This window comes from Platalea leucorodia, assembly GCF_965183815.1.
Source record: "Platalea leucorodia genome assembly, chromosome: 21".
Taxonomy (NCBI): Eukaryota; Metazoa; Chordata; class Aves; order Pelecaniformes; family Threskiornithidae; genus Platalea; species Platalea leucorodia.
The window spans coordinates 749,721-770,622 of NC_138843.1; the positions used below are offsets into that span (position 1 = coordinate 749,721).

General features: G+C 59.5%; 1 protein-coding gene across 7 annotated transcripts; it reads left to right on the plus strand.

Moving 5' to 3' along the window:
• The first annotated feature begins 355 nt into the window (after window positions 1-355).
• TLE2 (TLE family member 2, transcriptional corepressor) lies at window positions 356-20,898 on the plus strand. 7 transcript variants are annotated; one of them, XM_082331395.1, is made up of 20 exons: window positions 362-619; window positions 703-800; window positions 1,522-1,585; window positions 2,977-3,021; window positions 5,009-5,071; window positions 5,311-5,385; window positions 5,859-6,051; window positions 9,854-9,870; window positions 13,374-13,475; window positions 13,792-13,836; window positions 15,148-15,288; window positions 16,368-16,509; window positions 17,769-17,929; window positions 18,335-18,411; window positions 18,768-19,017; window positions 19,206-19,453; window positions 19,578-19,725; window positions 19,808-19,958; window positions 20,118-20,194; window positions 20,283-20,898. In XM_082331395.1, the coding sequence occupies exons 1-20, from the start codon at window positions 596-598 to the stop codon at window positions 20,388-20,390; spliced, it is 2,229 nt and encodes a 742-aa protein (XP_082187521.1). In that variant the 5' UTR covers window positions 362-595; the 3' UTR covers window positions 20,391-20,898. The 7 variants fall into 7 exon arrangements, 4 of the variants coding, with proteins under 4 accessions (XP_082187524.1, XP_082187523.1, XP_082187521.1 ...); XM_082331396.1 differs by having other exon boundaries at window positions 5,862-6,051; XR_014230319.1 differs by lacking the exon at window positions 20,283-20,898 and having other exon boundaries at window positions 357-619; window positions 19,582-19,725.
• Window positions 20,899-20,902: the final 4 nt, after the last annotated feature.

A 20,902-nucleotide genomic window follows, 5' to 3' on the forward strand; every position in this document is an offset into this window, starting at 1 on the left:
GCCCTCCTCGGTCTCCGGCATCGTCGTGGGGCCGGGGCGGCCTGCCCGGGCCGCCGTGGGCGCGGAGCCGGCGGGGCGGGAGCTCCGGTGTCGCCCGGGCGTGCGGCGGAGCCGCTCCCTCCCGCCGTCCCAAGCCCCGCGGGCCCCCGCGTCCTGCGGGGACGCGCCACCTTAAGCGGGCGCCGGCGGACGGGGCGCTCGGGGCCGGCGGGGCCGGGCGGCAGCTCCGCCAGCCGGTGACCGCCGGGGCCCCGCCGGCGCCTCTCGCCCGCCCGCCCCCGCCTCCTCTCTGCCCCCGCCCCCGGCCCCCATGGGGGGCGAGCGGAGACCCCGCGGCCGGCGGGCCGCCCCCCCTGCCCGCCCGCCCGACGGCAGCCGCCTTCGCCCCGCCTGAGCCGCTCGCCGCCCCCGCCGCCCCCCCGCCTCCGCCCGGACCCCGCGGCCCGGCCGCCCTCCTGCTGCCGGCGTCGAGGCGAGGGACCCCCGAGGACCCCCGGAGCCCGGCGGGGGGAGCTCCCCCGCCAGGGGCGGAGAGACGGGCGGGGAGCAGCAGCCGGGGAGCGGGGCGGCGGGGGCGGGGGCCCGGGCCCTCAGGATGTTCCCGCAGGGACGGCACCCGGTAAGTACCGGGGCGGGCGGGGGCCGGGCTGGGCGAGGGCAGTGTGGCGGGGCCGCACCGCCAGCCGGGCCGTCTCTCCCCAGACCCCTCTCCAGCCCGGGCAGCCCTTCAAGTTCTCGGTCCTGGAAATCTGCGACCGCATCAAGGAGGAATTTCAGTTCCTGCAGGCTCAGTACCACAGGTGAGGGGCGGGCGGAGCAGGGCTGCAGGGTCGGGAAAGGAGGTGCGGGCGGGGGACCCCTGTTTTAGGAGGGGGCGTAGGGCGGGAGGTGGGGAGACGAGGTGGCTTAGGGCAGGAGGCAGCCGGGGGTCAGGCAGGGCTGCGGGCAGAGGTGAGCATCCAGAGAAGGGGCATAATGGGGACTGAGGGCACGGGGAGAGGGGAGTCTGGGCACGGGGAGGATGGGATGCAGACCAGGGGGTGAACTGGGGCAGGAGAAGATGGAGACAGGGGTCCTGGTGAAAGGAGTGCTTGGGGAAGAATGGGAGAGGGGTCTAGGCTGAAGAGGGGTAGCATGAAACCGTGAACTGGGGCGCCAGGTCTTGAGTGGGGCTCCCAAGGGGGAGACAACCCATGGTTTGTTTCTTCTGGCTGAGCTGGGTATAGGGTAATGTGGAGGGAACGGCAGCAGTGCCGCGGGAACGGAGCACTGGGTCGGTACGATAGACCATCCAGGGGGAGCGAGGGCTGTGTGGGCAGCACAGCTGCAGGGGTTCGGGTCCCCCAGGGATGACAACACCAGTTAGGGGTGGGTGTGTGACACCCCTGCAGCCCCATGAGACTGCGGGGGGAGGTGGGAGATATGCTGAGCTTGCTGAGGTCATGGGGTGGAAAGTGGGAACTGGAGGGATGGGGCAGGAGATGCAGGTCCATGAATGAAAACTGTGGATCCTCTTTGCAGCCTGAAGCTGGAATGTGAGAAGCTGGTGAGCGAGAAGACGGAGATGCAGAGACATTATGTCATGGTGAGCTACCCCTGCCCTGTCCTCCATGCCTCCCCCAAAGCATCCCTGACTGCCACCCTCCAGTGACGTCCTGGGCTCTGGGGCTCCGCTCAGCCACTCAGCCAAATGGGCCAGCGGCCTCCCCAAGCCACCTGTGCCGGGGGCGGATGCCTGGCCTGGGTGGTGGGGCTGGTGGGGTGCGTGAGTTAGGAAGGAGTTAATTGTTATTCCTAGCAACGACTGGCTCTTCTGCTGATGTCTGCTGCCACTCAGTGCTGCTTGAGCCCAGGAATCGTGCCATAGGTTTTGTCTCTTTTATTTTCTTTTTTTCCTTTTTCTGTTTGGCCTTTTAAGAGCTCTTTCTCCTTCCTTCTTGTCTCTCTCCCAAGGGGAGGTGTCTTGGAAGCAATTTGCCAAGGCTAGTGTTTTGGGTGGAAGGGGAAGCTGCCTTTAGAAGGAGCACGGCAGGACCCCTCCACAGTTGCCAGCGCAGGTTTAATAGCCCCTGATACCGACCCACCAGCCAGAGCTACCAGGCCTTCTGCTTCTGGTAGCCCTGGCAGGAGGGTGGTAGCTGCTGGAAGGAAGGGAGAGGATGGGAAGTGCAGAGACGGAGTAGCATTCCCTCTCCTTCAGCATCTGACATTACCAGCCCCTCTAGGGGAAGGGGGAACCCAAATTATGCCATCCAAAAGGCAAACAGAACTGGAACAACCCCCATCCCCTGGGTGAAGTCAGCACCACCCGTGAGGCCAGGAGTGTACTAGGCTAAAGCAGGGCATGTTCCTGTCACCCACCAGCTGGGATCCCTTCCCACATCCTGGAGGCTCAGGGATTCCCAGAGGTGGGCTGCCGCCTTTGAAATGGGCTTTGCTGGAGGAAGGGAGGTCCTCTGGTCCCCCCCTTCTCCCCGTCCTCAGGGGCAAGGGAATGGGGTCTGCTGCGGTTACGGCTGCCAGAGTCACTAGTGACTGGTGAAAGGTGTAACCCAATGTCATCTTTGCTTTTGCGCAGGTACGGCCACCCGTGTGACTAGGTGGGCAGCTGCATCAGGGAGTGGGTCTGGGTTAGGAGTGGGAAGGGACAAACCAGGACAGGAGGGGATGTGGAGGGCAATGGGGCTGGCTTATGCTGGCTTAAACTAGTGCAGAAACTGCAGTGTAATCATCACAGGTGTTAAACAGCCTACACCGTGGTGGCTCCCCACCTTGTCCCAGGCTCGTGGCACAGGTCTGGGCCCGTGGCGTGCTGGACAGCTGTTTCTCGTGGGCTGGGGGGAGCAGGGACCCCCCTGCAGCAGTGGAGTTTGGCTGGGGAGAGCAGGGGTGGGCTGGCTGCTGAGCCCCTGGCTGGTAACAGGCCAGTTGCTCTGGGCAGCTCCTAACCAGGCTGTGTTGTGATTTTGCTCTCAGTACTATGAGATGTCCTACGGGCTGAACATTGAAATGCACAAGCAGGTAAGTGAGATCGGGTCCGGGCCAGCAGCAGGGAATGGTGGGGAAGAGGCTGAGGGTGGAGACTTTGTTGGAAAATTATCTCCCTCGTCCCCATGTAGCTGTAATGGCACAGAGATGTAGCACAGCTCTGTGTGAGGGGCTGGCCTGCAAAAGGGTTCAGCAGCTGTCAGGATGTGTGCTGTTGAGTTCTGGTAGGTGCCTTGGGACAGGGCCTCCTCCCTGACATCCCAAAGCACCTCTCAGAGCCTGGCTGTGAGCCCTGCACACGTACCTCCCCACGGTTCCCTGGGGCCCCAGACGCAGGAGGGAGCATGGAGGAAACAGCAGGAGCTGGAGCCCAGAGGCAAATGGATTGTCTTTCTTTTCTTTTCTTTTTTTTAATCCCCTTTTCCTTTCCTGAAGCCAGAGGAGTGTTTTCACCCTTCCCTGGTTCCCCTTTTGTTCCAGCGTTAATTTGCTTTCCCTCTTCAGATTTATCAATCTAGTCATCACGGGCTCTCTGCCAGGGAAATTAGTTTGGACCAATGCCTGACAAAGTGGCAAGTCAACTGCCATATTCCTCCAGCTGGCTCAGCCCCTCCGAGTTTGCTCCTTTTGTTAGCAGGGAGAGTAGCAGAGCCTGTGAGCACGTTCCTGCCATCCCCACGTGCTCTGAGCTCCAGTGGGACTAGGACCCAGGGGTCGCCCAAGCCACGAGGGGTGACAGGCGATGGCCAAGTGCCTGGGGAGAGGGAGCCCTGGCCCACCCGCGTCCGGCTGCCCGCTCTGCGTGAGCAGGAGAGGTCCGGAGGAGGGGGGCGGTCTCTGGCTCCTGGGGTCCCGTGTGGGTGTCAGGGCAGTGGCTGGCGCAGCAGCCGGGACCTGCCGGTGACTGGGGTGCTGGTGGGTGTGGGTGCTCCCCAGGGTGCAGGCAGCCTTTGAGCGCAGCAGGTAGATGTTCCCTTTGTTCTTTGATGGCTTTGTGCGTGGTTTGACCTCTCTGCAATGCTGTCAGGGATTGTGGGAAACCTCAGATGAGAAAACACTTCAGAGCAGCCAATCCCTCCCCCAGTGCCAGGGTGGATTTGCAGCGGGTGGGGGGGGATCAGTTTTTCCCCGGGAGGCGCTGGTTTTCTTTTGGAGAGGCTGGGCTGGAAGCCACAGACCTTTCCCTTGGGAAATGCTGCTTACCCCAGTGGGGACGCAGCCAGGCTGTGGGTCTGTCTATGACCGCAGGCTGAGGAGAGGACGTGCCAGGTCCTCTCCATTTCCTTGTTGCCGCTTGCTGGGCAGGGGACAGGTATAGGGGTGCTCTGTGCCTCCGCTCCCCCTCTGGAAGGAGCAGGGAGGGCTAGCCTGGCGCTTCGGCAGGGATGGGAGTGGGAGCACCTTCTCCGGCTGGGATGGGGAGAGCAGAGCCCGTACTTCTGTTGGTGCCTTGCAGGGCTTTGCTGGCGCGATGCAAAGAGGGCTGAATTCATTTGTGTGAATTTTGCGTCCCCCTTGTTCTCCCTCTGGTTTTGAGTCTGATGTTCAGGGAGAGAGCAAGCAGCATGCCGATGGCCCGCTGCCAGCGCTTGTGGCTCGGCTCTCCTTCCCTGCCAGCCTGCCCGCTGGCTGCAAGAGCGGCAGCCCACAAAGCCAAGATGGGTTTGGGCTGAGCAAAGCCAGCTGGGCTGCGAAAGGACTGACAGTTCGGAGCTCGGCTTGGCCTGGATCCACAGAGGGATTTAGGAGTCGGGTTCCCTCCCATGTGCTTGGGGGAACCTGACAGCCTGGGAGGGTCCCACAGCCCTGGGCAGAGCCCTCCCTTGGCAGCAGCTTGGGAAATCCCAGCAGGGATGCAGAGGCAGCAGGAGGATTTATGCTGAGCGGGTGGGGAGAGTTTATCTCCTCCGCAGAGGCTGTGTGTGTCTGCAGGATGCTTGGCTGCCTTCCTCTCCGCTGGAGAGAACTGGACGGGGCTCAGAGCCCTCCCATCCATGGTGATACCTGCTTCCTCTTTCAGGCAGAGATTGTCAAGAGACTGAGTGCCATCTGCGCCCAGATTATACCCTTTCTGACGCAGGAGGTAAGGGGGGAGGCAGGGGATGTGCACCGGACTGCTCGAGCTTCTCTCAAGGCCCTTGGGAAGGGGCAAACCTAAGTCCAGCCTGAACAACGGGAGGTTCAGGTGGGGAAAACCTCTGTACCTGGGCTGGAGGGATGGGAGAGGGGGCTGTGCAGCCCCGGGTGGCTGGGGCAACGCTGGGTCGTGTGGTCCCTCTGGCCAGGAACACAGTGTGACCTCCCCGTGCTCTTCCTTCCCAGCACCAGCAGCAGGTCCTGCAGGCTGTGGAGCGGGCCAAGCAGGTGACCATGGGGGAACTGAACAGCATCGTCGGGGTGAGTCCCATTGTCCAGCCGCAGGCGAAGGCTCTTTCCTGGTTGGGGGTTGAGACCACACCGTGCAGTGATGGGGGAAGCCAGGGTCTTTACTACTTCGATAAACCTAGGGCTGGTCCCCGGCAGTGAGGGGGTTTGCCACTGTGTCCCAAGGGCGGTGGATGACCTCTGGGATCCTCCCTGGCCCCTGCCACCCTGAGCAGAGCAGGGCTGAGCCACAGCTTGGGCTCATCTGCCATGTGTCAGGATCACATCCAGAGCAGGGAGGTACTCGAGATGCCCTGGGTGGAAGGGGAAGCAATGTGACCTGGACTGTGCAGCCTTGACAGCTCTGCTCCCCTCCTTATCCTCACGTTGTGTCTCATCCCATTGCGCTTTGCATCGCAGTTCATGCAGGAAGCTGAGGGGTGCCGGCATGGCTGGCTGCGGCTGTCTCCTCCCGGATCGAGGACCATTTGCTCTTTCTCTTTCAGCAGCAGCAGCTTCAGCACCTCTCCCACCATGCATCCCCCATCCCGCTGACACCCCACCCCTCCAGCATGCAGCCTTCTAGCCTGAGCGGGGTCAGCAGCACCTCGGGGCTCCTGGCCCTCTCGGGGGCATTGATGGCACAGTCTCAGCTGGCTGCCAAGGAGGACAGAGTGGCCCAGGATGGGGAGAACAGAGGTAAGGGGAAGAAGCACAGCTGGATTAACACTTTGAAGGCTGGCTGAGTCAGTGCTGGGCAGACGTCCCAGAGGTGCATGGGCAGTGCTGGGAGGGATCCTGCTGCCTGCTATGCCTGTTTCCCAGGGCTCCTCAATGCCTGGCAGCTGCTCCCTGGGGCCAGGGGGAGCAGCAAGCACTGCGAATGACAGATCCAGCTAATTAAATATCTGCAGCCCTGGGAGGCTGGCTCTATTTCTGACCAGGGGAACAGCTGTGTGCAGTGACGGTGTGCAGCGGTGGGGGAAGTGGGGGTGGCTGCGTTTGCACCCCAGACACTGGGCAGCAGGGCTCTGGGCACAGGCCTGTGCACACATGGGTCTTCCTGCTCCCCTGCGCATTTCCAGTGTGTGAGGGTCCCCCATCCACAAGGCAGCTGGGAGGGTGTGAGATCCTCGCCACAGAGAAACCCTCTATTTACACCAAGGTTTACACCAGCTAAAGATCTGATGCCTGAAGCCAAGACTTAAGGGGAAAACACTGTTGCAAGCCCCTGGTAGAAATGGTGGGAGCCACGGGTCTGTGGCGAGGAATTTAGAAAGCAGAGCCTTATTGCATGTGTGGTGCCTTGTAAATAGCAGTAATTCCTCATCCTTATGGGTGCCTCCTCCTCTCAGGATTACAAAGTTCTTTACAAACATCATCAATATTTAACCATCGTTAAATCAGTGCTCTGAATGCTACTGGCAGGCCTGGGCCAAATTAATAACACCACACAGCTTTGCTGGTGGCTTGTTGCTATTGAAGTGCTGCACGAAGAAGAAGCCACTCTGAGCTCAAGTCACCTTCTGCAGAGCACAGGCGTTGGGTGCTTTTGCTGACAGGAAGAGTGAGGCACGGATAGAGGGCTCCGAGCAGCAGGGCAGCTCTATGGACTAGAAACAGGCAGTAAAATTCAGCAGCCATAGTGATGCTCCTCTGCAAACTCCTCTGGGGAAGGTGCTCGCTGCTCCCAATGTCCCTGATTCGAGGCCTGGAAATGCTGCTGGGACAGGACCCGATGGTAACAGCAAAACTGGGCAGTGGAGGGGTTTGTTGCATTTTCCTAATGATTCGGGTTTGCTTGTAAGATTTCGAGGTGGTGTAAATAGCAGCAGGAAAGTCTCCATGTCTGCTTTGCGCCCCTGTACGCAGGTGTCTGTGGTTTTAATTCTGTCAGTGTCTCTTTAAGGATGGCCTTCCCAGAAGGAGAAAAACAAACTCCAGAAAGAGCATGAAAGCAGGCTGTGCTGTGCCTGCCTTAACCCTTAGAGACCCGGGCAGCCTGTGCTTCCAGCAGCAGCCATGCACAGCCCAGAGCTGCTCCTTGGCAGGGGCATCCAGCCATGGCAGAGGACACAAAGACACCCAGAATAATTCCTTTAAAAAAAAATAGTGAAATGCTACATATGGCTTGGGTTAATCCCTGGTGCTCGGCTATAGTTAGCCGGAGCTGGTGTGGATCAAGCTGAACCAGGGCTGAAGTGCTGATGGCAGGCACCCAGTCCCTCTCCTTTCCCCAGCTTCATGCTGACCATGGCCTTGGAGCAGCTGCCCACATGGGGAGTCCCTCATCTCCCGATACCTGCCTGCCTCATTTTGCCAGCAGAGACTGGGATGAGCCTGTTCTCTCCAAATGCTGATGTGATCGTTAGGAGTGAAAATCAGTCAGGGAGGGCTGCTAGACCCCAGTCCATAACCCCATGCTTAGGTTTGTAGCAAATGCCTGGCACTTCTTCCTTGAGCCCAGGGAGGTGGACCTGTTTTGTTGTGCATGCAAAAAGAGCATCAGAGGGTTTCCAAGCAGGGCTTTTCAGCATGGCTTCCTAAGGAAATAGAATCATAGAATCGTTAAGGTTGGAAAAGACCCTTAAGATCACTGAGTCCAACCGTTAACCTATCACTGCCAAGTCCACCACTAAACCATGTCCTCAAGCACCACGTCTACCCGCCTTCTAAATACCTCCAGGGATGGAGACTCCACCACTTCCCTGGGCAGCCTGTTCCAATGCCTGACTACTACTACTTCAGTGAAGAAGTTTTTCCTAATATCCAACCTAAACCTCCCCTGGCGCAGCTTGAGGCCGTTTCCTCTCGTCCTATCGCTTGTTACTGGGGAGAAGAGACCGACCCCCACCTGGCTACAACCTCCTTTCAGGTAGCTGTAGAGAGCAATAAGGTCTCCCCTCAGCCTCCTCTTCTCCAGACTAAACAACCCCAGCTCCCTCAGCCGCTCCTCGTAAGACCTGTTCTCTAGACCCTTCACCAGCTTCGTTGCCCTTCTCTGGACACGCTCCAGCACCTCCATGTCCTTCTTGTAGTGAGGGGCCCAAAACCGAACACAGCACTCGAGGCGCGGCCTCACCAGTGCCGAGTACAGGGGCACTATCACCTCCCTGGTCCTGCTGGCCACACTATTCCTGATACAAGCCAGGATGCCATTGGCCCTCTTGGCCACCTGAGCACACTGCTGGCTCATGTTCAGGCGGCTGTCAAGCAACACCCCCAGGTCCTTTTCAGCCAGGCAGCTCTCCAGCCACTCCTCCCCAAGCCTGTAGTGTTGCACGGGGTTGTTGTGACCGAAGTGCAGGACTCGGCACTGAGCCTTGTTGAATCTCATACATTTGGCCCCGGCCCAATGATCCAGCCTGTCCAGGCCCCTCTGTAGGGCCTTCCTGCCCTCCAGCAGATCGACACTTCCACCCAGCTTGGTGTCATCTGCAAACTTACTGAGGATGCACTCAATCCCCTCATCCAGATCATCAATGAAGATATTGAACAGGACCAGCCCCAATACTGAGCTCTGGGGCACACCACTTGTGACCAGCCACCAACTGGATTTAACTCCATTCACCACCACTCTCTGGGCTCGGCCGTCCAACCAGTTTTTAACCCAGCGCAGAGTGCACCCATCCAAGCCGTGAGCAGCCAGCTTCTCCAGGAGAATGCTGTGGGAGACAGTGTCAAAGGCCTTACTAAAGTCCCAGTACACAACATCCACAGCCTTCCCCTCATCCACTAAGCGGGTCACCTTGTCATAGAAGGAGACCAGGTTCGTGAAGCAGGACCTCCCTTTCATAAACCCATGCTGGCTGAGCCTGATCCCCTGGTTGTCCCGCACGTGCCGCGTAATGGCACTGAAGATGACCTGCTCCATGTCCTTTCCTGGCACTGAGGTCAGGCTGACAGGCCTGTAGTTCCCTGGATCCTCCTTCCGACCCTTCTTGTAGATGGGCGTCACATTTGCTAACTTCCAGTCATCTGGGACCTCCCCACTTGACCAGGACTGCTGATAAATGATGGAGAGTGGCTTGGCAAGCTCCTCTGCCAGCTCCCTCAGTATCCTCGTGTGGATCCCATCTGGCCCCATAAATAGGGTGGGTGTGATTCAGGGGGTCTCAGCTGGCCGGCCGGCTCATCCCCTCCTGGCAGCCTTGCACTCATCACCATGTCCAGGGAAGAGATTCCAAAGCTGGACTGAATTTCCTGAAAGTAGGTGGGTGGTTAGAGCGGTCCCCCCTGCTTCCCTGAGGAAGACCAGTGTGCCCACCTCCTATTAGACATCAGAGAGTCCACGCTGCAGATGGGCAAAGCGGGAAATCGGGTGTGATTTTTCAGCCTGCGTCCCACTGTCTCCTCCTGTGTTGCCCTGCAGTGCCCCCTCTCCTCTCTGCCCAGGTACTTGGGGCACAGCCTCCGCACTAACCACCTCTTCCTCTCCTCCCCTCTGCTTCGACAACCCGGACCTGCCCGGACACTCTCCCTGCTTCCACCTGGGCTCCAGAGCGCACCCCGAGCCGGGTAAGTCATGCCGTCAGGCCTGGGTCTGGCTGGGCCGGTGGCCTCAGCTGGCCTCGATGCATGGGCGAGTGGACAGGCTTTCCCTTCAGGGGGCTCTGCCTGGCAGCCTGCCAGCCCCCAGAGTCACTTTGAGCATCTCCAGCGTGCTCCAGGCCGGAGGCAGAGCTGGCTGCCGGCTCTTGGGAAGGGCTGCGGGTGCTGGGGGAGCCCAGCTGGGGGGGGGGGGCAGCGGTGGGCTTGGCTTTGGGGCAGCCCGGTGCTCAGAGCTGGGGCTGGCACCGCAGGCAGGCACAGGGGCTGTCTTCTGCAGACACTGCAGCCGGCTCCCTTGGCAAGCACTTGCAGTAGGATTTCCAGGAATGTTTTGTTTCCTGACCTTTCAAAGCAAACAGCCCAGAGGCAGCCGAGCTGTCCTCTGTCTGGTGGCAGCCTGCAAGTCCGAGGCTGCACTCCAGCAGAAGGGGAGGCAGCGGTAGGGACTGGGGTTCTGTTCGCACGTGGGGCCAGGTTGGGGTTGCGGGGCTCCTTGGGGAAGGGAGGCTGCTCTGTAGGCAGAGCACGTCTATGTTGTTCCCTTGTACACCACAGCCCAGGCACCCTGCTCGCCTTCTGCTGTGGGTTCCAGGTCTCCCATTCATTTCTCATGATGTGTGGGCTCCTTTTCTACCCCTCCCTCCCCAGCTTGGTGGATAAGGGGCAGGGGACATCTCCCCCTGCCACCGTGAGTCACCTTTCGAGGCTGGCTGTGCTTGCACACAAGGTGACTAGGGTAACAGGCTTCCACGACTGGCCTTCCCCTGGGTACTGAGTTTGCAAGGGCTCAGCATGGCAAGAAGGTAAGGGCAAGCCACAAAGCTGGGGGTAGGTGGGGCAAGAGGCTTGGGGCAGCTCTGCCCTCTCCCGCAGGCAGGGGTCCTCATGAGGCTGAGCCAAGTCTCTGGATTTGAGGAATTTTGGGATCATCCTTAGTTCTCAGTGGAGTTGATTTCCCCAAGGGCTAGAAAGAGCCTCCTTCCAGGCCAGCCTAAGGAAGAGGGCCCTGACCCACATCCAGCTGTGCATTCCCACCCTTGTTTATCCAGGCAAAGTGTTCAGCCCTTCTGCTGTTGCCTCTGAGCAAGGCCCATCAATTCTGCCCTGGCTTCTGGGGCAGCCCAGTCCCTCTGGCGAGCAGCACTGTATGTGCAAACCCAGCTTGAGCCCCAGGGGTTGAATGCACAGGCCCCAGACCTGCTCCTGCACCTGAGCCGGCATCCGCTCCACTGGCACATTCATGGTGGAGGCAGCGCTAAAATGCAGTTGCGTCTAGGGTGGACAGAGCAGTGTTTGAACTCCATGGTGCTGCAGACTGGAGAGTAAATCCAGCTGCAGTGTGGAGGGTGGGAGCAGCCAAGCGGCAAATATGTGTGCGTAGGGATGTAGGGGAGTCCAGGAGAACATCTGAGCAGAGAATATAAGACAAAGGGGCTCTGCTTATTGAGGCCCCTGTTGCCTTTGCTTTGCTGGCTTGGATGGGCTGTGTTTGCATCAGGGTTTTGTAGCTGAAGGTTCTGGGCCACCTCAATTCTGAGTCTTTGCTGATGCAAGGATCTAAAGGTCGAGGGCTTCTCCCAAAATAACCAGCTCTGTCCTTTTCAAGGAGTTTCCAGTTTTGGAAACAGGCTGAACAGGTCTCCTTACCTAAGCCCAGTGCTGCCAGCCCCTCTGTAACTCTTGGCTGCACCCTTGCTTTTAAGATACCCCCCAGCCTGTCGTGAGTCCCAGGTCTGTGACTCCCTTCCCAGGCTCCATGGCTGCAGTAAGCCAGAGCTCCAGCTCCTGGTACAGGCAGGAGAAGGAAGGGTTAACGAGCCCCTCCATTGGGGAGCAATTGGCATTGATCTTCATAGGCTTGCAGTCAGGTGGGAGAGGAGGAGGGAGAGATGGTCGTGTGTTGTGCAGGATGGATCACCCCTGTGATCCCATATATACCCAGGTACCTCCTCCAGAGATCACTCAGGGGATAGGGAGCATCCTTTCCGCTCCGTTGTTTTATGTGTTCTTAATCCTACTGTGCTGGGAACAATTGACCATGTGGGAGCCCTGGGATAAGGCATTTTCTCCCTGACACCCAGCACGAACAGCTCTGCAGAGTAGTCTTGGGAAGGTTGGGGAGCCGTGCCCCAGAAACTGCCCCAGCCCAAGCACCCTGGCTGCTCTGGGAGGGAGGGCAGCCTCTCTAGTAACTGGTGTCAGCCTGGTGTTCCTCTGGTTTGCACAAGAGCCAGGGGGCTGTGGGTGGGCAGGCACCACTTGATTGCATTATCATCCTCCGCACAGTGAGCGTAAGGGGGGCGGGAGGGGATTTGAGACACCCCTGCAGCTGCTGGCAGCATCTCGGGGAAAAGGTGTTCGTCCTGCTCAGCCCCATCCTGCTTCCCAGCCCGCTGGCTCCTGCAGCAGCAGGATTAAGGTGAAGTAAACATGTCTCCGATGGGGATTTTCCACTCCACCATGCCTTGTTATCTCCCGAAGGGGTGGATCTGCTCTCCAGCTGCGCTGGGGATGCTGCCTTGCTCAGCTCCTGGCTTCATGCAGCCCTGTGTGCCAGTGGCTGGGCCAGGGCATGGCTACGCTTCCTCGTCCTCCCCCATCCCTGTCACAGCAGGGCTCATCTGTCGGTTGGGGCTGTTTCCCCCCTGCCCCGTTGCCCACCTCTCTGCTCTGGCAAGGAAGGGGAGCCTGTAGCTTTGGGGTTTGGGGCAGGGCTTTGTTCTCTTCCTCCTGCCCACCAGCCAGGGAGATGCTTTGCCAGGGTGAAGGCGGTGATGGGCTGATGGACCGGCCATGCACTCCCTGGGTGGGATGCGGGGCCTGGCCAGGTTTGAGGTGAGGGGTGGGCAGGGGAAGGGGTGAGGGCAGCTCACTTTGGAGTCATTCTGGGGTCAAGCTAGGAAAGGGAGGTGATGCTGTGTTGGGGCTGCATGTGGGTGAGTCTCTGAGCACCCTAAAAATGCATCTGCCTTCTGCCCATGCCAGGAGACTGTGGGCAGCCAACCCCCAGGGGTGGTCCCCATCCTGCTTCCCTCCTCTCTGCCCCGTCAGAGCTGAATGGATGAATTTGGGTTAGAACTCAGGGGTCTGGAAACATCTTCCCCAGCCTTGCTTAAAGCGCCAGACTAAACCCCATCTCTGCCCTGAGGTACATTTGGATCTTAGAGGACTCTTGGCCAAGGATGCACGGGGTGCTAGTAAGGGGATGCCACAGGTATCTGCGCAGAGAGGGAGAGTAGTGCCTCCCCCTTTAGCCCTGACACCTGCTTGGTGGGGGAAGGGGACCCCTGCCCCCCAAACCATCTGTGGCACAGGTTGCACAGATAGCTGGCTGGATGCTGGACACTGGCTGGGTGCAGCCAGCAGCACTGGGAGGTCTCTTCCAGAGCAGAAATGCGGCTGGCAGGGCTTTGCAGGCTGTCTGCTCTCCTACCAGCTCACACACCTTCCTCTCCCTCTCTCTGACTCAGAGCATTTCTGCTTCCCCTCCCGAGAGTCTGCAGGACGAGGAGCGGACAGGAGGCACAGGGCTGAAGCGGAAGCGGGAGGAGAAGGACCTGCCTGGGCATTATGTGAGTGCACCAACGAGCGTGGCCGTGGGAGACGGGCCCGGGCCCTGGAGGTGTCCAGGGAGCTCTGTGCCTACCCTGGGTGCAGAGGGCTGTAATCCTGCAAAACGAAATGGAACAAAATGAAGAGCCCCGGGGAGGCCCCTCAGCCAGAGGGTTGAGTCGCTGCCTGCAGGGCGTGGTGTTGGTCCGTGAGAAGTGATGTGCGGGAGAAAATGGGGTCTCTCTGCTGGCTGGGGTCCTGTGGGACAGGGCCCAGAGCCTGGTCCAGCCTCTCCCACTCCTGAATGAGCCTTTCTGGGTTTCTCCCCCCTTGCAGGATAGCGATGGGGACAAGAGCGACTACAACCTTGTGGTGGATGAGGTAAGCCCCCTCCCTTAAGGGCCTGCTGAAGCCTTGCAGGGTATCCAGCTCAAGCTGCAGTCATCAGGTTTAGGACTCTGGTTCGCAAGCTTTGGGGTTCATTAGGCTCCGAGTCATTGCTGCTGGGCAGGAGCGGCCAGCCAGGCCACGTGCCAGCCCTGCCCTGATGCGTGCATGCCAGCCAAGGCCGATTCCGATTCGCAGTGCTCCGGTTTGAAGGTTGTGCCAGCCAGGGCTCAGCTTTGCCAGTCATAGACTTGGCTCCGCTTCACAATCTCCTTTCAGCCCCCTCCTGTAGCATCCCATATGGGGAGGCTGATAAGCTGGGATGAGAGCCCCAGGGAGCTGGGCTTGCTGGTGGCAGCTCACGCAAATGGAGGTGGCAGGAGGAGGCAGGCATGCTGTGCTGCCTTTGGCGGGAGAGCTCACAGCGCACCCCAACCCAGCCCGGCCCCGCCAGCCCCTGTCTGGGTGGTCACATATGGTGCCTGGCCTCGACTTTAACACACTGAGCCCGTGTCCGTGTCTCAGTGCAGGGGACACACTGATTTTCAGTCTCTCGCAACCAAACTGCCAGGCGCTTCTGGTACAACCTTCCCTGACCACCAAGGCAGATACAACAGTACTTTATCCCAGCCCCAGCTATTCTCGGCAGAGGTGATGTTTTCGGGGACATCCCATTTCCTCCCTTTTCCTCCCCTTCAAGACTGGGGGGAGGGACAACACGTGATTTTTTTTTCCTCCTGCCACTTCCCAAGAAAATACAAGCCCTGAAAGGAACATCAGCAGGGATTTCTGCAGAAAACGACACTTATAAAAACTGCTCATCGGTGTAATTATGGTGATAAAAATCACAGCCCTAATTGAATGCTTATAGGAGTGCAAGAGCTGATGGGTGGCCTTGGCTCTGAAATGCTGTTAAAGGGCTGCCAAGAAGCCCTTTCTCAGTTCCTTGGGTGTGCTGGTCACCATCCCTCCTTGTGAAGGCATCCGTGGCCACCAGTGTCCTCTGAATCTGCTGTCACCTCTGATTTTGTTCAAAGAGAAAAATCAAGGAGGTTTCTCATCCAGGGGACTGTGGAGCAGAGCTGAGGCCTCTAAGCAGATGCTCCTCGTTAATGCCTCTCAGGCAGACGCGGGACAGCGAGCGGCTGGATGAGCAGCTTGCCCGGCAGACAGGGGGAGCAGATGGGGGCTTGATGGTGCCTGCTGGGCTCTGGACCTGGAGGTGGCTCTCCAGGGCCCCTGTGCCTGCCCTCCTGTGCAGAGGGACTGGGGTTCCTACTCCCTAGAGACCTCTTTTTCCCCCAGGACCCCCCCTCAGAGCCCGGCAGCCCTGGCTGCGCACCCAGCAGCCGGTTCCCGCCAGCCCGCAGGGAGATGCCTGAGAGTCCTGCCTCCATCGCCTCTAGCCGGAGCACGACACCCCTCAAGCTGAAGGACCAGAGTCTGGTAGGGAGACACGTGGGCAGCCTGGGCTGTGGGTGGGCAGCAGGGCTGGGGACGTGGCCCCGAAGTTCTCTGTGGCCTGTCTGCTGTAGAGTGAAGGTGGGCGAGGAGATGTCAGTGCTGAGTGTTTGGTACCCACCACCGGACTCCCCAGCACTGGGAGCAGAGGTCTGTGCCCTCGGAGGGAAGCTAATCATCTGCTAGGCAGAGGTCTGGCTCTGCAGGTGTTTTCCATCCGGCTGCCTGCAGGATTACCCAGAGCTGCTCATAACAATCGATTTTTCTTTGGGTTTTTTCCCTTCCTCCTGGCCAAGCACCAGCCCAATGCTCAGATTGAAACATCAATGTGCGGGAAGGGGGAGGGATGTTTCTGCCACTCTCTGGCCCTCCCAACCACCACAGGGACTGAAGCGATGCATCCCCACCATGCCGGGGTCAGGAGCTGGCTGGGGGGCCATGGGGAGCCGCGAGCAGTGGCTCCCCGGCACAATCGGATTAGAGCAGACAAAGCGCCCTGAGCAATCTGCCAGCGCAGCACGTAGCTTTTCTCTGTTATTAATTTTTTTCCTTTGCTGGTGTCAACAAAATCCCCAGGCAGAAAAAGAGGAAGAAATAGGAGAGGCAAGAAAAAAGAAAGTAATGAAATAGCTGTGGGGATCGAAGAGGCCGGTTAGTCCCAAATGTTCTCCTGATCCTGCTCCACACAGGCCAGGGATGGGGGTGCCCCCCGCACAAGAGGGATTTCACATGAGGCCTTGTGCCAGTGGCAGGGTGCTGCAGGGGTGCAGGATTGTGGCAGTTTGGGGTGATGTGGGGCTTGCATTGGGCGTTTGCACCTGGGGAGGGGAGCAGAGGCATGGGGCTCCTTCCATGCTGTGGGAAGGGCATGAGGGGCAAAGGAGGAAAGGAGTGGGGTTTTGGGCTGAGGCCGGCCGAGTCCCCCTCCAGCTCTGTCCGAGAGCAGTGCCTCTTGGTGCCCCCCTCCCGGGTGGTTCGAGGCTGTTGGCAGGCCTGCGGCGCTGGGGATCGCTCTCCCGGGCAGCGGTCTTGCCACTGAAGCTGCTCTTCCCTCTGCCATGCAGACTGACCCTCCACCCAGCGCTCCCACCTCCAAACCCTCTGCTTCCTCACCGCCCCGTGACTCCCTCACGCCCGGCCCTGGCCCCAGCTCGGCCGCCCTGCTCCGGCAGCCCCCCGCCAAGGCACCTGCCACTGACACCATCAGTGAGTGTTTGGGGACAGTGGGGGGGTGTTGTGCTCTGCTGCGGACGGTGCCATGGGGCTGGAGTGAGGGGAGGCGGGACGCTCTTTCCCGTCAGCAGAGCTGGGGTGGCCGTTTTGCTCCATGTAATCAAACATGTTGACCATGGCCAACGTGTGCCCCTATGTGCAATTACCACGTACCTGACTGGTGATGCTTTCCTGGTGGGCTCAGACCCGCTGGAGGTGGTGTGTTGATGTGCAGAGCTCTTCGCTGCGGGTGTTCGGGGGGGGGCAGGTGTTTTGTTTGGAGATCCTTGTTTTTCTCTGACAAGTTGTCATTTTGCTGTTGCTATGTGAAGCTGCATGCTTCAGGGCTTGGCTGCAGGGGTAGGAGGGGTGGCCGAGTGCTGCCACTGGCACATGGAGATGCAGGAGGCCAGGACATGGCCAGTCTCCCTGTGCAGCTGAGGAGCTCCGTAGGGGTGAGGGTCTGCACGCACTGGGTGCTGCAGAGACCCTGGGCGAGATCCAGCTGATCCAGGAGCCCCTGTCAATGTCTTCCACCTTCTGAACGTACCGGGGGGGGGGGGGGGGGGGTGAGGTGAGTGCTCAGCAGTGGCCTCTGTGGTGGCTGATGGTGAACTGGTCATGCCCCCTTTTCCTGCCTCAGTTTCCTTGAAGACATTTAGGGAAGCCTTGGGGAGAGGTCTCTGGAACAGCTTGGCCACTTGTCTAGCCAAAGGGACCAGAAAGTGATGGGAGGAGGACAGCTAGCCCAAGGGAGAAATAGAGCCAGGACTGGAGACGTTAAACCCTTGTCTGGCATTACAGCAGTTTAGCAAAAATTGAATTGGAATCAATTTCAATAAATCATCAAAACCCTGGAAGTAGAGCCACTTAGCCATCAACTGCAAATAATTTGGCCTGGCCAAGACTGAAAAGGTGTTGGCAGCAGAGATGAAGGTTGCTGTGGATTAGCAGCTGGTCCATGGTGCAGCCGTTGGAGGGAAAGAGCCATTTGATCTCCTGTGCTGGATCTGCATCCCAGGTCCTTGACTGATGGGGCTCAGGGGCTGCCCCTCTTCTGTGGTCTTTGGCTCCCAATACAGAACCTGCCTGCCCTCCTCCTGAGCCACTGGTTCATGCCAGGCTTGGCTGGGCCCGGTGCAGAGGTGACGCGGCCTCTTGCTGCCTGGCTTCTGTCAGATGCCCTTTTCCCTCGGGTGATGTTTGCTCACACCCGTAGGTCAGGGCAAATGAGCGGGTCTCTCCTCGTGCAGCTCTCCGCAGCCCGCTGAGCATGTCCAGCCCCTACATGTCCTCCTTTGGGATGGTGCCTCATGCCACCCTCAACGGGGAGCTTCCAGCCCCCAGCATGTACATGGGAATCCACCTTTCGCCGCAGGTCAGCAGCGCCGTGATGTACGGCCGGTCCCCGATGGTAAGTCGCCAAGGGACAGCCCCAATCTGCTGGCACGTGTTGGCTCTGTTGCCTGTCCCCTGCTGTCCTGGGCATGCACTGTCCCTGATGTGCAGTATCTGCACTGCTGCAATGAGGTCAAGCTGGGGGGTTGCAACCATAGGAGGGGCTCCCTTCTGGAGGTGTCTGGGTTGTGGGGCCAGTGAAGGCTGCAGAGCTCTTGGAGAAGCCCTCACTGGTCTCAGCGGTGTGTGGCTGTGTCTTTGGGAGTCCATTTTGGCCTTTGTCACCTGCATGTGGAGGAAGCAGCAAGCAGAGACCTTGTGCAGAGCTGTGCTGGTCCTGTCCCAGGGCATGAGACCAGCCTTCATGTCCCCTCCTGGGGGTTTGGCACTTCACTCATCATGTGCCCTTTCCTTTGTGCAGGTGGCTTTTGAGTCGCACCCTCACCTGAGGGCTTCCACCATCTCATCTTCACTCTCCACCATCACCGGAGGGAAACCGTAAGTGTGGCTGCATGCAGGGGCTGCAGGGAGGGTGGGCAGCAAGGGGCTGAGCCGGGCAGTGTGGGGTGGGTGCAGGGGAGTGGGGGGTCTCCTTCCCCATGGCTCATTTCTACACCCAGCTGGTGTAGGGCAGGGCAGCGCCTGGCTGGAGTTTCTTTGTACTTCTGAGTCCAATGCTGTCATTTCGTTCCGGGCAGCTGGTGGTAACAAGGAGCCAGTTAATTATGTCCCTCATTAGCCAGAGTGCACTGGACATCTTCCACCTGCCTCGAGCATGGCTAATGGGAGAGGTTGGCTCCTGCACTCGGGCATCACGCACGGATTGTTCAGTCTTCTCTTCTGCTCCTTTCCAGTGCCTACTCCTTCCATGTCAGCGCTGATGGGCAGATGCAGCCGGTGCCTTTCCCACCCGATGCCCTCATCGGCTCCGGCATCCCCCGCCATGCACGGCAGCTCCACACCCTGACCCATGGTGAGGTGGTCTGTGCTGTCACCATCAGCAGCTCCACACAGCACGTCTACACTGGGGGCAAGGGCTGCGTGAAGGTGTGGGACGTAGGGCAGCCGGGCACCAAGACGGCCGTGGCTCAGCTGGACTGCTTGGTAAGGAGAAGGAACAGAAAGGCATTTTGTGGGGGCTGGGAAGAGGAACGTGTCCCTGTTACAATGGAGGAGGACAAGGGGTCCTTTCATGTCTGTGATGAGAAAAGGAGATCTGTCTCCCTACCCCCGCTGCCATGCATTGATCAGCTCCTTCTCCACTTGCCCCATTTGCTGTAATCCCAATTCAGAACCGTGACAACTACATCCGCTCCTGCAAGCTGCTCCCCGATGGCCGGAGCCTGATTGTGGGGGGGGAGGCCAGCACTCTCTCCATCTGGGACCTGGCGGCCCCCACGCCGCGCATCAAGGCTGAGCTCACCTCCTCTGCCCCCGCCTGCTATGCCCTGGCCATCAGCCCCGATGCCAAAGTCTGCTTCTCCTGCTGCAGTGATGGCAACATCGTGGTGTGGGACCTGCAGAACCAGACCATGGTGAGGTGAGCCTGGGGCAGGCGGCTGGTGGCACAGAGCAGGAATGTGGTGGGGGATGATGGCTCTTCGGGAGCTGGCAGCCCTGATGGCCACGCTCTTGGCTTTCCCCACCCCCCACCTCATTCCCAGGCAGTTTCAAGGCCACACAGATGGTGCCAGCTGCATTGACATCTCTAACTATGGCACCAAGCTGTGGACAGGGGGGCTGGACAATACAGTGCGGTGCTGGGACCTGCGGGAGGGGCGTCAGCTGCAGCAGCATGACTTCAGCTCCCAGGTAGGGGCTGGGGCCGGCTGGGAGCACTGTTGGGCTGGCCGGGACCTGCCAGGCTGCTGCCTGACCCTGTCTCTCCCCCCAGATCTTCTCCCTGGGGTACTGCCCGACGGGAGAGTGGCTGGCGGTGGGCATGGAGAGCAGCAACGTGGAGATCCTGCACGTGACCAAACCAGACAAGTACCAGCTGCACCTCCATGAGAGCTGCGTCCTCTCCCTCAAATTTGCCTCCTGCGGTAGGCGAGCACTGTGTTTTCTGCTTGGGCTGTGTCGACTTTGGAATGAGGGGTGGCTCTGTACAGCCCTAGATGGGTCCTTTTGGTGTCATGTCGTGTGTGTGTGTGTGTGTCCCGAATGGAGTCCCAGACACTGACCCACTTAGTCTCTTTCCCCAGGGAAGTGGTTCGTGAGCACGGGGAAGGACAACCTGCTGAATGCCTGGCGGACGCCCTATGGAGCCAGCATCTTCCAGGTGCGGGGGAGTCGTTTGGACAGGGTGGGGAGTGAGAGCGGCTTCAGCCACCAGTGCTGCCCTCACCCCCTGCCTCTCTCACATTCAGTCTAAAGAGTCCTCGTCGGTGCTGAGCTGTGACATCTCCGTCAACAACAAATTCATCGTTACGGGCTCTGGCGACAAGAAGGCCACAGTGTACGAGGTGGTGTACTGAGGCCCTGGCTGTCACCCTCCCTCATCCATCAGGGAAGGGGCCAGGCCTTGCCCAGAGCTGCCAGCGGTGGCGGAGGCCCCCCGTGCTGGGCCAGCCCTCCCGCAGCCCTGCTCTCCCTCCTCTTTCTCCTCTCCTTTCAGCTGCCAGGAACAAGGCTAGGGCACAGGCCCCACTGCCCTGCCCTGGTTCCTGCCCAACATGTCGCGGAGGTGAAGGGGAGAGCTGGAGGTGAGCGCTCATTGTGGCCAGGCGTCCCCCCAAGCTGGGCAGCGGGCAGGGGCTGGTCTGGGCGTCCTACGGCCGGTCTGTCCGTTGGGGCTGGAGGCAGAGGGAGCTGGAGAGCTGGCGGGGCGGCAAGGGGAGGCCGAGTGACTGAGATAGTGTTGCTCCTGAAATACTGCTACTGATTTAATGGCACCCATTTTCTGCTGCAGAAACAGCTGTAAATTATCAGTAATGTATTTAACTGTGTTTTCAATCCCTTACTAATAAAAAAGGAACAAATGAGTGGC